Raw genomic sequence first — 15,787 nt, 5'->3', positions numbered from 1 at the left:
AGACTGCCTCTGTCGGACGCAATTAGGCGTTTTGGCAGGTTGGAATTCAGTCTCTGCTGGTTTTTCAGCTGTTTTTATTTCCAGGCCTGGTACACCAACAGAGTCAGGGTTACTTATTCCCCTCTGTTTGGGGTACAAAAGCCGGAGGGCTCCTTCGCAGTCTCAATCAGCAAGTCACTTACTGCAGTTTGAAAATGGATTTTCTGCGGTTAGTATTTGCATATTTGGAGCCACAAAATTGCATAATTGCACTTGATCTTCACAATGCGTATTTACCCATTCCGGTTTGGTCACTGCATCACAGGTTCTAGCGTTTGCAAAACGCCACAACCATTAACCATTTCAGGTTCTACCATTTGGCTTCTTGTCAACGCCTCGGGTATTTACCAAGTGATGTTGGTGAGGATAGCTCATCTCAGAGCCCTGCCAGTGACAATCGTTCCATACTTAGACGATCTGCTCATAAGAACTCTGTCTCAACAGAGTTCCTCTAACTTGCGCTACTAATGTATACTGCGGTGGCAGGTCAAGTTCAAAAACAATCGCATCTAATTCCGTCTGAACGACGTCAATTCCTAGGTAAGATTATAAATACGGTAAATCAAAGACATTTACCTACTACACCAGCAAGAACAAATATACCATCTAGTAATTAGTGCAAAAGCCACGCACACTAGCGGTACATTGGTGTATTCGTGTTAGGAATAAGGATGTGTTTTCAACGCGCTTTAGTTCACCGGGCTTCACTCGCGTTTCCCACAGAGGGGCGAGGGTGTATATACTCTGGACGAGAGTCTCAGAGGTTCAGGAGTTGTAGTTAAAAAAGATCAGCGACAGGGGTTCTAAAACGGATCACGACAGATTGCTGTCGATAAATGTCCTGGAACTCCGTGCAATTTACAATGCACTACATACTTCGCTTTCAGTCTGACCAAGTGCAGTCAGACAACGCAACGGGAGTTGCATACACAACAACCAGAGAGGACCAAGAAGCCGCATGGCAATGCGGCAGGTAGCTCGAATCCTCAATTGCCCAGAACACCATTATGTGATGTTGTCGACGGGGTTCATTCCGCAAATGGACATCTGTTAGACAGATGATCTCACCCGTCGGGATTTATATCCTGAAAACTGGGCATTAAATCCAGAGGTGTTTCATATGTGAATCCACAGGTGGGGTTACTCTCAGGTATACATGAGGGCATCTCGCCACAATTACAAACGCTCAGTATGTGTACAGAACGACAGATCACAAGGGCAGTGGCGGTGGAGGTTCTCACATTCGTGTGGTCATACAGCCTCGTGTATCTGGCTCCACCATTTTCCGCTGCTCTCTCCGTTGCTAAAACGGATCATAAGACAGTTCGTCACAGTCATACTAGTGATATCTCATGGGTTTCGGAGAGCTTGCTTCTCGAATCTCCAAGGAATACTTGCACACGATTTTGGCCCGCTCATAATACGTCCAACCTGTTACAACAGGGACCGTTCTTTTACCCTTATTTACCTATGTACCGCGGCTGCGGTTGACGGGGTGGGGGTTCAGACCGCCCTCTTAAGAAAAGAAATAGGGCATTACAGTATCGGTTATACCAACCATGTTACGAGCTAGGAAGCCGCTTACGGCAGCTCATTATTACAAAATTTGGTGTGCCTATATAGGTGGGTGTGAAGCTCGGAAGTTTCCGACATCATCTTTCAAGTTACCCGTATTCTGTTATTTTACAGACGGGGTGGGATGGAGAACTGAGTTTATCTGCACTGAGGGTGCAGGTATCTGTGTGGTCAAGTTATTTTCAAAGACGTTTGACTCTATTGCGTCGGTACACACCTTTTCTACAAGGTGTCATCAAATGCAGCCTCCATTTATCCCACCTACAGCGCCATGCGACTTGAGGCTGGGTTCAGATTTCTTACAGTTTTCATATTTTGAACCCTTACAACAAATGGGGATTAAGTTTCTCACTTGGAAAACGTTTTCTTATAGCCTTAGCTTCGGCAAGGGTTTTGTTTTCATATTTGGGTGCCTTGTATTCTAAGCCACCGTATTTGAGTTTTCTCATGACAAAGCAGAACTTCGGACGAATTCCGATTTCTTATTCTTCACATCAATATACCAATAGTGGTTCCTGTGTTGACAGCACATTCTAGAATTCTGAATGTAGTACACGCATTACGCGTCTATATGTCCCGAACGTCTACAGTACGTAATACGGATACGTTGTTTGTTCTCTATGATGCGGCCAACTGGGGTTAGCCAGTTTCTCAGCAGACATTATCCAGTTGGATAAAAATGACTACAAGTCAGGCTTACTTTAAGGCTAAGTTACAGTCGCCTTCGTCAGTAATAGCTCATTCCACAGGTTCTGTGGGAATGTCAGAACCAGCGGGTCGTGGAGCGTCTACGACGCGGCTACATAGCCTTCAGTGCACCACGTTTGTGCACGTTTACATGTTATGAATGGTTGCGGCATCAGCATCTAGCTTTGGCTGCCTACTGTTACAAGTGTCAAACAGCTCTCCCGCCCACGAGGGAAGCTTTGGTACGTCCCAAGAGTACTCCAGTGACCCCTAGTGGATGAAAAAGAAAATAGGATTTTGGTACTTACCAGGTAAATCCTTTTCTTTGAATCCATAGGGGGCACTGGACGCCCACCCAGAGCAGTTTTACCTGGGTTGTTTTAAGCTCGGAGGAGCTTATGGTAACACTTTTTCACCGATTGGTTCAAATTATAAAGGTCTATCGGTTATGCTGTCAACTGTTTAGTTGACAGTAACGTTATGGGTCAACTTTGTTGTTGTCCGTTATATTATAGGAATTCTCCATTGTCAACCTCTCTATAGTAGTTCGCTCAGTAAAAACACTGAGGTCGTACACTGAGGTACTCTGGGATATGGAGGGGTGGAGAGTTCTAAATTTAAATATTCAGTGCCTTTGTTCTGCTACGCCGTCCATATCCCAAGAGTACTCCAGTGCCCCCTATGGATTCAAAGAAAAGGATTTACCTGGTAAGTACCAAAATCCTATTATCTGCCCCCCTGCAGTGCACATGGTTTTGCCCAACTGCTAACAAAGTTCCTGCTGCGATCAACTCAGAATTACCCCCATAGAACAAAATTTAATCTGCGTATTTGTAAATATGTAATGCAGGTTTACAGGGTCACTTTTATCCCTTATTTTCTTGAAGACCACATATGAAAAGGATTAAGGCACCATATTGGAGAATTACATCTTAAGTTGTGATCACCATTGTGGGGCGGTTCGCTTACTGTATGTACAGTATGACACATAAAATTAATAACAACTAATCCTAGTGATTATACTTGGATGGTTTAAAACCACCACACTGATCAGAAGGCCTTATTGATCATTCTTTTTGGGACCTAAACTGAATAAGACTTATTTACAAGTACGCAAATTAAATTGTGTTTTTATCTCTACAGGAAAAGTGAAAATACTCATACATCTAGCCTCAATACGTCATGCAGCGCAAGATGCCTGGCGAGAGTGAGCTGCCAGGTCCCGCGCAACTCTGCTAACGTCGGACACCTTTTTTTTGCCAGAAATGCAATGCAGTGCGACTAGAGCGCATGAGGGGACTGTGCTGATTAATTTAATATGACACTTGTATATTGTGTATGACTGAGTCTGTATACAGAACAGAGCTTGTATTGGGAAAGAGCTGCTGATCCTACATTGTGTACAGATTCAGAGACTCAGTCGCACACATATATACAAGTGTCACATATCAAATCACTTTACTCCGTACAGTCTCCTTGTGCGTGCTAGTCAGATTGCGTTGCAATTAAGACGCATTTTCAGCAAAAAAGATACTCATCGCTAAAAGATACAGTACTCTTGTTACCTGGCGTGCTAAGAGGGGCTATTTGACGTTATTGCAGCAATGATGATTGAGGACATATCTGTATTACACCATATTACACTCTCTAATGTCATATACTACAACATATTTCATTTTCATTATTTATGTTATAGTGGATCCAAGTGGGGAAAACTTGGATGAGAAAGCAGAAGACACAGATTGTGATGGTTCCTCTTTACCTGATGACTCTCCTGAGGTAAGGTAGAAAAATATATATGTATGTTTAGAATGATCACCTACTGCAATATAATAAGTAATATTACCTTTAACTTTCTGACTCCAGTTCTGTTAAATAAAACTCTAATCCTTGAGTGGGATTTAGTCAAAAGGTCAGCAATAGCAATATCAACACCACACTGTCAATAGTTATGATGTCTACATTAGGGTTAGACTGCGGGCGGGTGAAGTTAGGATTAGGTACTAGATCGATGGTTAGGGATAGGGGAGAAATACTTCCCGTATTGCTGGATGGTTGAAGGTGTGGCCGGAAAGTGACGGTCACATGACCACTGGGACCCGGAAGACTGTCAACATTTCGTACCCAACCCACCTTGAGGAAATGGGATGTTTTTGCAGGGTTTAGAACTTTTTGCTTAAATAGAGTATTAGAGCCCCAATTATAGGTGAAAGCAACTGCCAACTATTGCAAGTGAAAGGATTTAGCGGGGGCGTCCTGTGATGCTTCCTCATGTATATCATGGAGAAGTACCACAGCTTTCACGCAGGTCCCACAGGAGCCAATAAGAAAATAATGTGTTATTATTTAAACAACGCAGTTTTTTGTCACTAACAATTTTATATTTTCTTCTGCATTTTTTTTTTTAACCTTTTTTTTCTTTTTGTAGAATCTAGAAACTTAGACTTCTAAAGTAAAAGTATCTGTTAAGAAACTGTGTGGATGCAGTTTTGCTTTTGGTCAAAAACGATTTGAGAATTTTGGTGCCATTTGAAAGTCGAATTGAAAAAGTGTGAATTATAATTTTAGAATATTATTTTTATTATGATCATATCTAACTGCAAAAGTGTTTATATAGATTTCCACATAATCCTTGACCACTTTTATACATAAGAATATAGGGGATGCGGTCATGTGACCACCGCTCTGGATCCCAGCGGTCACCATGCCGACACCGGGATCTCAAGCGTTCAAACGCCCGACAGTCGGCATGCCGACTAACAGGGCCTATTCCCACTCGTGGGTGTCCACGACACCCATAGAGTGGGAATAGGACCTGTGTCAAGTGCAGTGGGCCATCGAGCCCGCAAGCGGCTCTGTTGCGTTTGCCTCCCACCCCACCCCGGCGGCATTCTGCGGTCGGGATCCCGGGTCGGTATGCTGACCTCTGTGATCCCCACCACCGGTCTCATAGCCCCAACCCGAATATACAGTAGGCCATTATTCAGCATGAATTACAACTGCAAAGCTGCTCCGGGCAATCCATAGCAATGCAAATGCAGTAGGAGGTGTATACACACCTCCTTGCTGCATTTGCGATTGCAGAACTGTGACCGCATTGCAGCCTGGTATCAAACATCATAACCATTGGTTATGTTCATCTGTGATGGCAAGCTGAGTAAGCCTCAGCTTACTCAGGCTTGCCGTCGCAGGGTGGCTTGCGAGGCCAAGGAAACTGCATCTTGCAAGGTAGTCCTTGACCTCGCCACTCCCGGAAAATGGGGTGACACGCCCCCGTCCCTCGCCCCAAACGCCTCTGCCTGTCAGTCCAGCAGAGTCGTTTGCAATCCAGTGATGCAATCGCAAGACCTGTTCGGCACATGCTCAAAACAGGGCGTGCGCAATTTCCAGATAATTGAGAAACTGCGCAGGGGATCGCTTATGCAATCCATCCTGAATAACCCCTATAGATAAGATTCCTTATACCATAAATAGTCCTGAAAAAACCCAATAGCCTGTGAAACTGCACTCTCTAGAATATGAACAGGAATTATCAGGAGCTTCAAACCTAAAAGAGAGGAGGTCTTTCCCTTGGTATAGTACTAATGGATGTGAGGAAAGCACTCACTGATACCTTGAAATGTTGTTCATGATGAAGTATTAAGCACAATAAGGTAACCAGTGTAGTGTTAAAATCAAACGTGTTTATTAAAGGTTGTAAAATATGTGATGGATAGTTTACTCTGTATACTAGTATAAACTATGTGCCCCAATCATCTGCTTCCCGTGGTCAGAGGACAGTGATCATTAATATATCAGCCCCATCTCATATATAGACCAAATTTATAAGCACTGTTTAAACGGCTTACATTTTGAAACGTTCCATAACCAGGATTCCAGATACTGAATTAATACTATAACCTTTGGATGAACAGTTATACCTGCCAGCCTTGCACCTACTTAAGTCAGCACAAAGATGAATGCCTTTATTTACCAATGAGTGATAAATTGCACCAGCCAATCTGCTCTGAACTGTCATTTTTCAAACACAGTCTGTAACATGGCAGTTAGGAGCTGAATGTCTGGTGCAATTTATCACTCACAGTGAAATTTATCAATCATTGATAAATAAGGGCATAACTCTCAAAATCTGCCAGGAGGTTAAGATTCTTAGGACATCACAATATAAAACCCAAACACTATATTGGGAAACGGTTATACAGCGTGTAAACAAAATGTGTACATTGGAAATTCTGCCAACAACATCTTACAAGTCAGTGCAATGACACAATAAAGTTGGGCATATATGGCCAAATAAAATGCCTGTCAGACCGACAGGCATTTTATCTGGCACCCTGACACCCTGCAGATATCATGGCAATACACTGTGAGATATCACATAGTGTATGGCACCCAATATCTGCAATCCCCCTCTGGGGATGAGACATTTACCTATTCCTTGCTATGAAAAAATAAGAAATGTTTATCGGTTGTTTGTGGCAGTGCATACACTGTCCAATGCGGCCAACTTTAAAATATTGCATCAGACAGACATGCTGGACGATCCGACATGACCTAACGATCAATATTTTCGATTGGTTGCCCACATAAACTGTACAATTATCTGCTGATATTGGCCTTATCATGCAGATAATTATATAGTGTATGCATAGCTTAAGATACTGGATCTTTGCCTTCCAGTGCAGGAAGACCTACTATATGCACCATTTTTGTGAGTGAAATACTAAAGTCTCATTGCTACTAGTGCATAAATCTCTGCTAAATTACAAGCACTCTTTAGAGCTGTGAGTTACTGTATGATGATATAACAACCTACAGTACTGCAATTAATATAATTAACACTCTTGTACACATTTAGCAGTAAGTACTCTACACTATACTGCTATATCATGAATTTGAAAAAAATAAATACACTTTATGTAATTTCTTATTGAGCCAGTGTTTCCCACAACCAGTCCTCAGGGAAAACTAAACAGTACATGTTTTCCGTACTTGAGCACAGGTGTATTCATTACTGACACACATTTAAAAGATCCACAGGTGGTGCTAGTTATTTCATTTGTGCTTTGAGGAGTAATGAACAACATGGACTGCTAGGATTCCTTGAGGACTGGACTTAGGAAACACTGACATAAACAATTGAAAAACAAACTGAGTAAAATTGTAAATGAAATATTAGTGAGTTTTAGAGGTCATATTATTAATCTGTCATTTCCTCTTTTTTTTTTTTTTTTACAGCCAGTCAAAGTAAATGGTGTTGGATCTTATAACAGCAGGAATAGGACTGAGAGGTATGGACCAGAAGGCACAGAGCTATCAGTGTTTTAATCGTAGCAATTGGCATGCATGTGTGTATCCCTGGCAAGTACTGGTTTCATTCAGGGCTCAATATGCAGTGCAATAGCTAAACTACTACATAACAAATCATTTTCATTCTGGGGGGTGGGTGGTAACCAATTAGCAGTGGTAAATTACTGCAGCTAATAGATTTCCCAGGGGCCATGGCACTTATCAGGGATTATGCTTCGTGTGCCTCAGGCAAGTGAAGCAAAATCCCTGATAACCAGCCCTTAGAGATCCATTTTTCCACGATAACACATGGGTCCAGGAAAGAGGCGTCACTCCTGCGCACACAGGCGCGCTTGTGGTCCAAAAGGGGAGTGGTCCAAGTTGGAGGGTGTGGCTTTGTGGGAAACCCGCTGACATCACTCTGGGGGCAGCCCAGCATCACCCGAAGATGCTGGGCTGCCCCGAGAGACCAGTAAATGAATGCAGTGTCAGTTCCTCCTGTATCACAGGAACTGAGTGCTACTAGAAACTGTCACACTGCAGCACCCGGCTCCTGTGAGTGTGAGAGGCACTCCCCTTCTGAGCTTGCCCCCCCCCGAGTTATTGCTTTCTTATATTACTCCTGAATACCTGCATTGTATGTGCTACAAGATGTCAAATATATTCTTAGTAGATGTTAAAAAAAAAAATCTGATTTTTATAAACCTGTCCCTAATACAGTGGTTCCCAAATGCGGTCCTCAAAGCACCCCAACAGTCCAATTTTTTAGAATATCCATGCTTAGAACTTAACTTAATTAGTACTTCAGTCAGTTTGATTATACCATTGGTGCACAAGCAGGGATTTCACTAAAATCTGGACTATTGGTGTGTCTTGAGGACTGCGTTTAGGAATCACTGCCCTAATAGATGTATTGACAAATGTTTAATTATGCCTTAGTGGTTTGCTGTCTCCTAACTAGGAGCCATAAGACTAATGTCACATGTATTTTTACTTTAGAAAATCATCTCTCATCAGCACTTTATTTTCCTGCACACCAGCCGTTGTGAGCACTAAGTGTGTCACATGCCACCTTGAGTGTCGGCCTAGTTAGAAATATGTGCATGCCTGCCGTAGAGCTGGTATGCAGATATGTGCTAACAATGATTATGATTGTCATGGGATCCTACTGTTATAATGTGATGCCGGATCTACTTTTGCAGGGAGGCTGTATGCGTGTTATTGCCTTCCTTAGTGTTCCCATGCTAGAGTGCTATTTATTAGGGGGGAGTTAGATACAGTACTTAGTCATACAAATACTACAGATGTGCGGCGGACACTTTATGGGTTTTAGGTTTCGGATCTGGATCTCCTCTCGTGTTTTGGATCCGGATTGGTTTTGCCAAAACCTCCCTTTCGGGTTTTGGATCTGGATGTATTTTTAAAAAACATAAAAACCGCTAAAATCACAGAATTTGCGGGTAATTTTGATCCTATGGTATTATTAACCTCAATAACATTCATTTCCACTCATTTCCAGTCTATTCTGAACGCCTCACAATATTGTTTTTAGGACAAAAGGTTGCACCGAGGTAGCTGGATGACTAAGCTAAGCGACACAAGTGGACGACACAAACACTTGGCCCAAAGGACTTCAACCAAGCAAATATATAATTACCACATTACTGGACAAACTGAAAAACTAGGGCCAAAGCCTCCAAATTTGTACCCCCTTCTCCATTTTCAGGGATTAAGATAATCTCGGATTTGATGCTGCGATGAAAATAAACTGGTGTATACCACAGGATCAAGACTGAATATTTTCCTTCCCCTCCACGGAGTCTGGAGACTTATTTTGTGAAAATCTCGTGGGTTTCTTTTTTTCCATTTTTTTATTGCATTTTCATTTACATATTATATGGCAGATGCCTTATTTTTGTTTTTCACCACTCCCAGTTATTTAATTTTTAAATAAAGCAGACCATTAGATGTTTTAGCAGCCCCTCCTGAGCCCCCACAGCAGCCCTGGATGGGGCAAGTTGAGTTCAGGTGTGTTTGGTACAGTACTAAGCAGGACTGTGCAGTGATTTTTTTTGTTATTGAGCCCCAGCACTAGTGGAGCTTACCACTCTACAGTCGAAAATCATTTCATACTATAAGTAGGACTGTGGGAAGAAACAATGCTAACCTCTGTGCTCACAGCATGCCTCAGCCTGGCAAGCCAGACATCTTGCTGGCTGTAAGTCACCATGAGACTCCATACTGGGCCTTATTCAGTAACTGTTTGTGCCTCACAGGAGCTCATGGCCCATCTAGAAATGGAAAGCTGATCCAATGCAAGATCACTGAAACTCTGTTCTTCTAACACCGCAAGGTCTTGCGATAACCCTACGCAGCCCTGTACAACAAATGCACATCTTGTAAATAAATAATCCCAAAATGTGGAACATCAATAATAAATCAAAATTAAGATTGACTAATTGGAGGCATTCATTTGAGCGAGTCCCTAACATGAAATAATTGAGAAGAACCTCTCTCTAATGCTCCGGCAGAAAATCTCACTTTTACCTCTCCGGCAGTTGCGCTGAGTTATGATTCAGTCTCGTCTGAGTCACACTGACTTTGGCCACAAATGTGGTCTCATTGGAAAACACTTCATCAAATTGTAATTTCCATTTCCACCTTTGCGGCTATGTTTTCACAAATCTGTTTGTGATGTTGAAGCTTGTTTCATATCTGCTCTAGGCTTTAATTTAAACCTAGGATCAAGTACAGCAGCACCCCTGGAATTATACGGCAGCACCACTGGAGAATTACACAGCATAGCAGACAGGCAACAGCACCCCTGGACTTAAACGGCAGTGGGGCATCACCCGTGGACTGATAGGGCAGAGGGGCAGCACCCCTGGAATGATGTGGCAAAGAAAAATCGTGCAAGATGGAATTGTCCTTGGGCCCTCCCACCCACCCTTATTTTGTATAAACAGGACATGCACACTTTAACAAACCAATCATTTCAGCGACAGGGTCTGCCACACGACTGTGGCTGAAATGATCAGTTTGTTTGGGCCCCCACCAAAAAAGAAGCAATCTCTCCTTGCACAAACTGGCTCTATAGTGGCAAAATGTCATCCTCATCCTCATTTCTCTGACGTCCTAGTGGATGCTGGGGACTCCGTAAGGACCATGGGGAATAGCGGCTCCGCAGGAGACTGGGCACAAAAGTAAAGCTTTAGAACTACCTGGTGTGCACTGGCTCCTCCCCCCATGACCCTCCTCCAAGCCTCAGTTAGATTTTTGTGCCCGAACGAGAAGGGTGCACACTAGGTGGCTCTCCTGAGCTGCTTAGTGAAAAGTTTAGTTTTAGGTTTTTTATGTTCAGTGAGACCTGCTGGCAACAGGCTCACTGCATCGAGGGACTAAGGGGAGAAGAAGCGAACTCACCTGCGTGCAGAGTGGATTGGGCTTCTTAGGCTACTGGACATTAGCTCCAGAGGGACCGATCACAGGCCCAGCCATGGATAGGTCCCAGAGCCGCGCCGCCGGCCCCCTTACAGAGCCAGAGGACAGAAGAGGTCCGGAAAATCGGCGGCAGAAGACGTCCTGTCTTCAACAAGGTAGCGCACAGCACTGCAGCTGTGCGCCATTGCTCTCAGCACACTTCACACTCCGGTCACTGAGGGTGCAGGGCGCTGGGGGGGGGCGCCCTGAGACGCAATAAAAACACCTTGGATGGCAAAAAAAATGCATCACATATAGCTCCTGGGCTATATGGATGAATTTAACCCCTGCCAGAATACACAGAAAAACGGGAGATAAGGCCGCCGAGAAGGGGGCGGAGCCTATCTCCTCAGCACACTGGCGCCATTTTCCCTCACAGCTCCGTTGGAGGGAAGCTCCCTGGCTCTCCCCTGCAGTCACTACACTACAGAAAGGGTTAAAAAAGAGAGGGGGGCACTAATTATGCGCAGTATTAAAAATACAGCAGCTATAAGGGGAAAAACACTTATATAAGGTTATCCCTGTATATATATAGCGCTCTGGTGTGTGCTGGCAAACTCTCCCTCTGTCTCCCCAAAGGGCTAGTGGGGTCCTGTCCTCTATCAGAGCATTCCCTGTGTGTGTGCTGTGTGTCGGTACGTTTGTGTCGACATGTATGAGGAGAAAAATGATGTGGAGACGGAGCAGATTGCCTGTAATAGTGATGTCACCCCCTAGGGGGTCGACACCTGAGTGGATGAACTGTTGGAAGGAATTACGTGACAGTGTCAGCTCTGTATAAAAGACAGTGGTTGACATGAGACAGCCGGCTACTCAGCTTGTGCCTGTCCAGACGTCTCATAGGCCGTCAGGGGCTCTAAAGCGCCCGTTACCTCAGATGGCAGATATAGACGCCGACACGGATACTGACTCCAGTGTCGATGGTGAAGAGACAAATGTGACTTCCAGTAGGGCCACACGTTACATGATTGAGGCAATGAAAAATGTTTTACACATTTCTGATAATACGAGTACCACCAAAAAGGGGTATTATGTTCGGTGAGGAAAAACTACCTGTAGTTTTCCTGAATCTGAGAAATTAAATGAGGTGTGTGATGATGCGTGGGTTTCCCCCGATAACAACTGATAATTTCTAAAATGTTATTGGCATTATATCCTTTCCCGCCAGAGGTTAGGGTGCGTTGGGAAACACCCCCTAGGGTGGATAAAGCGCTCACACGCTTGTAAGAACAAGGGCTCTACCCTCTCCTGAGTTGGCCGCCCTTAAGGATCCTGCTGATAGAAAGCAGGAGGGTATCCTAAAATGTATTTACACACATACTGGTGTTATACTGCGACCAGCAATCGCCTCAGCCTGGATGTGCAGTGCTGGGTTGGCGTGGTCGGATCCCCTGACTGAAAATATTGATACCCTAGATAGGGACAGTATATTATTGCCTATAGAGCATTTTAAAGGATGCATTTCTATATATGCGTGATGCACAGCGGAATAATTGCCGACTGACATCAAGTCTAAGTGCGTTGTCCATTTCTGCCAGTAGAGGGTTATGGACACGACAGTGGTCAGGTGATGCGGATTCCAAACGGCATTTGGAAGTATTGCCTTATTAAGGGGAGGAGTTATTTGGGGTCGGTCTTTCAGACCTGGTGGCCACGGCAACAGCTGGGAAATCCACGTTTGTACCCCAGGTCGCCTCTCAACATAAGAAGACGCCGTATTATCAGGCGCAGTCCTTTCGTGGGCAAGCGGGCAAAAGGTTCCTCATTTCTGCCCCGTGACAGAGGGAGAGGAAAAAGGCTGCAGAAATCAGCCAGTTCCCAGGAACAGAAGCCCTCTCCCGCCTCTGCCAAGCCCTCAGTATGACGCTGGGGCTTTACAAGCAGAATCAGGCACGGTGGGGGCCCGTCTCAATGAATTTCAGCGCGCAGTGGGCTCACTCGCAATTAGACCCCTGGATCCTTCAGGTGATATCTCAGGGGTACAAATTGGAATTCGAGACGTCTCCCCCTCGCCGTTTCCTAAAGTCGGCTTTACCGATGTCTCCCTCTGACAGGAAGGCAGTTTTGGAAGCCATTCACAAGCTGTATTCCCAGCAGGTGATAATCAAGGTACCCCTCCTGCAAAAGGGAACGGGGTATTATTCCACACTGTTGTGGTACCGAAGCCGGACGGCTCGGTGAGACCGATTCTAAATCTAAAATCTTGAACACTTACATACGGAGGTTCAAATTCAAGATTGAGTCACTCAGAGCAGTGATTGCGAACCTGGAAGAAGGGGACTACATGATGTCTCGGGACATCAAGGATGCTTACCTTCATGTCCCAATTTACCCTTCTCACCAAGGGTACCTCAGGTTTGTGGTACAGAACTGTCACTATCAGTTTCAGACGCTGCCGTATGGATGGTCCACGGCACCCCGGGTCTTTACCAAGGTAATGGCCGAAATGATGATACTCTTTCGAAGGAAGGGAATTTTAGTTATCCCTTACTTGGACGATTCCCTGATAAGGGTAAGATCCAGGGAACAGTTGGAGGTCGGTGTAGCACTATCTTAGGTAGTGTTGCGGCAGCACGATTGGATTCTCAATATTCCAAAATCGTAGCTGATTCCGACTACTCGTCTTCTGTTCCTAGGGATGATCCTGGACACAGTCCAGAAAAAGGGGTTTCTCCCGGAGGAGAAAGTCAGGGAGTTATCCGAGCTAGTCGGGAACCTCCTATAACCGAGCCAAGTCTCAGTACATCAATGAAAGGGTTCTGGGAAAATGGTGGCTTCCTACGAAGCAATCCCATTCGGCAGATTCCATGCAAGAACTTTCCAGTGGGACCTGCTGGAAAAATGGTCCGGGTCGCATCTTCAGATGCATCAGCGGATAACCCTGTCACCAAGCACAAGGGTGTCTCTCCTGTGGTGATTGCAGAGTGCTCATCTTCTAGAGGGCCGCAGATTCGACATTCAGGACTGGGTCCTGGTGACCACGGATGCCAGCCTGCGAGGCTGGGGAGCAGTCACACAGGGAAGAAATTTCCAGAGCTTATGGTCAAGCCTGGAGACATCACTTCACATAAATATCCTGAAGCTAAGGGCCATTTACAATGCTCTAAGCTCAGCATGACCTCTGCTTCAAGGTCACCCGGAGTTGATCCATTCGGACAACATCACGGCCGTCACCCACGTAAACAGACAGGGTGACACAAGAAGCAGGAGGGCAAGGCAGAAGCTGCAAGGATTCTTCGCTGGGCGGAAAATCATGTGATAGCACTGTCAGCAGTATTCATTCCGGGAGTGGACAACTGGGAAGCAGACTTCCTCAGCAGACACGACCCCCACCCGGGAGAGTGGGGACTTCACCCAGAAGTCTTCCACATGTTTATAAAACTCGACAAGTATTGCGCCAGGTCAAGGGACCCTCAGGCAATAGCTGTAGACGCTCTGGTAACACAGTGGGTGTACCAGTCAGTGTATGTGTTCCCTCCTCTGCCTCTCATACCCAAGGTACTGAGAATTATAAGATGGAGAGGAGTAAGCACTATATTCGTGGCTCCGGATTGACCAAGAAGGACTTGGTAACCGGAACTTCAAGAGATGCTCACGGAGGATCCGTGGCCTCTACCTCTAAGAAGGGACCTGCTCCAGCAAGGACCCTGTCTGTTCCAAGACTTACCGCGGCTGCGTTTGACGGCATGGCGGTTGAACGCCGGATCCTGAAGGAGAAAGGCATTCCGGATGAAGTCATTCCTATCCTGATCAAAGCCAGGAAAGATATAACCGCAAAACATTTTCACCGCATTTGGCGAAAATATGTTGCGTGGTGCGAGGCCAGTAAGGCCCCGACGGAGGAATTTTCAACTAGGTCGATTCCTACATTTCCTGCAAACAGGAGTGTCTATGGGCCTGAAATGGGGGTCCATTAAGGTTCAAATTTCGGCCCTGTCAATTTTCTTCCAAAAAGAACTAGCTTCAGTCCCTGAAGTTCAGACGTTTGTGAAAGGGGTACTGTATATACAGCCTCCTTTTGTGCCTCCAGTGGCACCTTGGGATCTAAATGTAGTTTTTGGGCTCCAAAAGTCACATTGGTTTGAACCACTTAAATATGTGGAGTTAAAATATCTCACATGGAAAGTGGTCATGCTATTGGCCCTGGCCTGGGCCAGGTGCGTGTCAGAATTGGCGGCTTTATCCTGTAAAATCTGATTTTCCATTCGGACAGGGCGGAATTGAGGACTTGTCCTCAGTTTCTCCCTAAGGTGGTTTTCAGCGTTTCACCTGAATCAACCTATTGTGGTGCCTGCGGCTACTAGGGACTTGGAGGACTCCAAGTTGCTAGACGTTGTCAGGGCCCTGGAAATATAGGTTTCCAGGACGGCTGGAGTCAGAAAATCTGACTCGTTGTTTATTCTGTATGCACCCAACAAGCTGGGTGCTCCTGCTTCTAAGCAGACTATTGCTCGTTGGATTTGTAGTACAATTCAGCTTGCACATTCTGTGGCAGGCCTGCCACAGCCAAAATCTGTAAAAGCCCATTCCACAAGGAGGGTGGGCTCATCTTGGGCGGCTGCCCGAGGGGTCTCGGCTTTACAACTTTGCCGAGCAGCTACTTGGTCAGGAGCAAATACGTTTGTAAAATTCTACAAATTTGATACCCTGGCTGAGGAGGACCTGGAGTTCTCTCATTTGGTGCTGCAGAGTCATCCGCACTCTCCCGCCCGTTTGG

General features: G+C 45.1%; 1 protein-coding gene across 7 annotated transcripts in view; it reads left to right on the top strand.

Annotated features, from left to right (window-relative positions):
• The window catches only part of PTPN13 (protein tyrosine phosphatase non-receptor type 13), a 538,713-nt gene that overhangs the window by 496,580 nt on the left and 26,346 nt on the right, over positions 1 to 15,787 (top strand). For all 7 annotated transcript variants that reach the window (XM_063919874.1, XM_063919871.1, XM_063919870.1 and 4 more), the window contains 2 exons: positions 3,998 to 4,080; positions 7,540 to 7,592. In XM_063919874.1, coding sequence (XP_063775944.1) covers positions 3,998 to 4,080; positions 7,540 to 7,592 — 136 coding nt within the window. The remainder of the gene's footprint in view (positions 1 to 3,997; positions 4,081 to 7,539; positions 7,593 to 15,787) is intronic.

This window comes from Pseudophryne corroboree, chromosome 1 (assembly GCF_028390025.1).
Source record: "Pseudophryne corroboree isolate aPseCor3 chromosome 1, aPseCor3.hap2, whole genome shotgun sequence".
NCBI lineage: Eukaryota > Metazoa > Chordata > Amphibia > Anura > Myobatrachidae > Pseudophryne > Pseudophryne corroboree.
The sequence above is the reverse complement of the archived record's forward strand: the minus strand, read 5'-3'. Positions and strand labels throughout refer to the sequence as shown.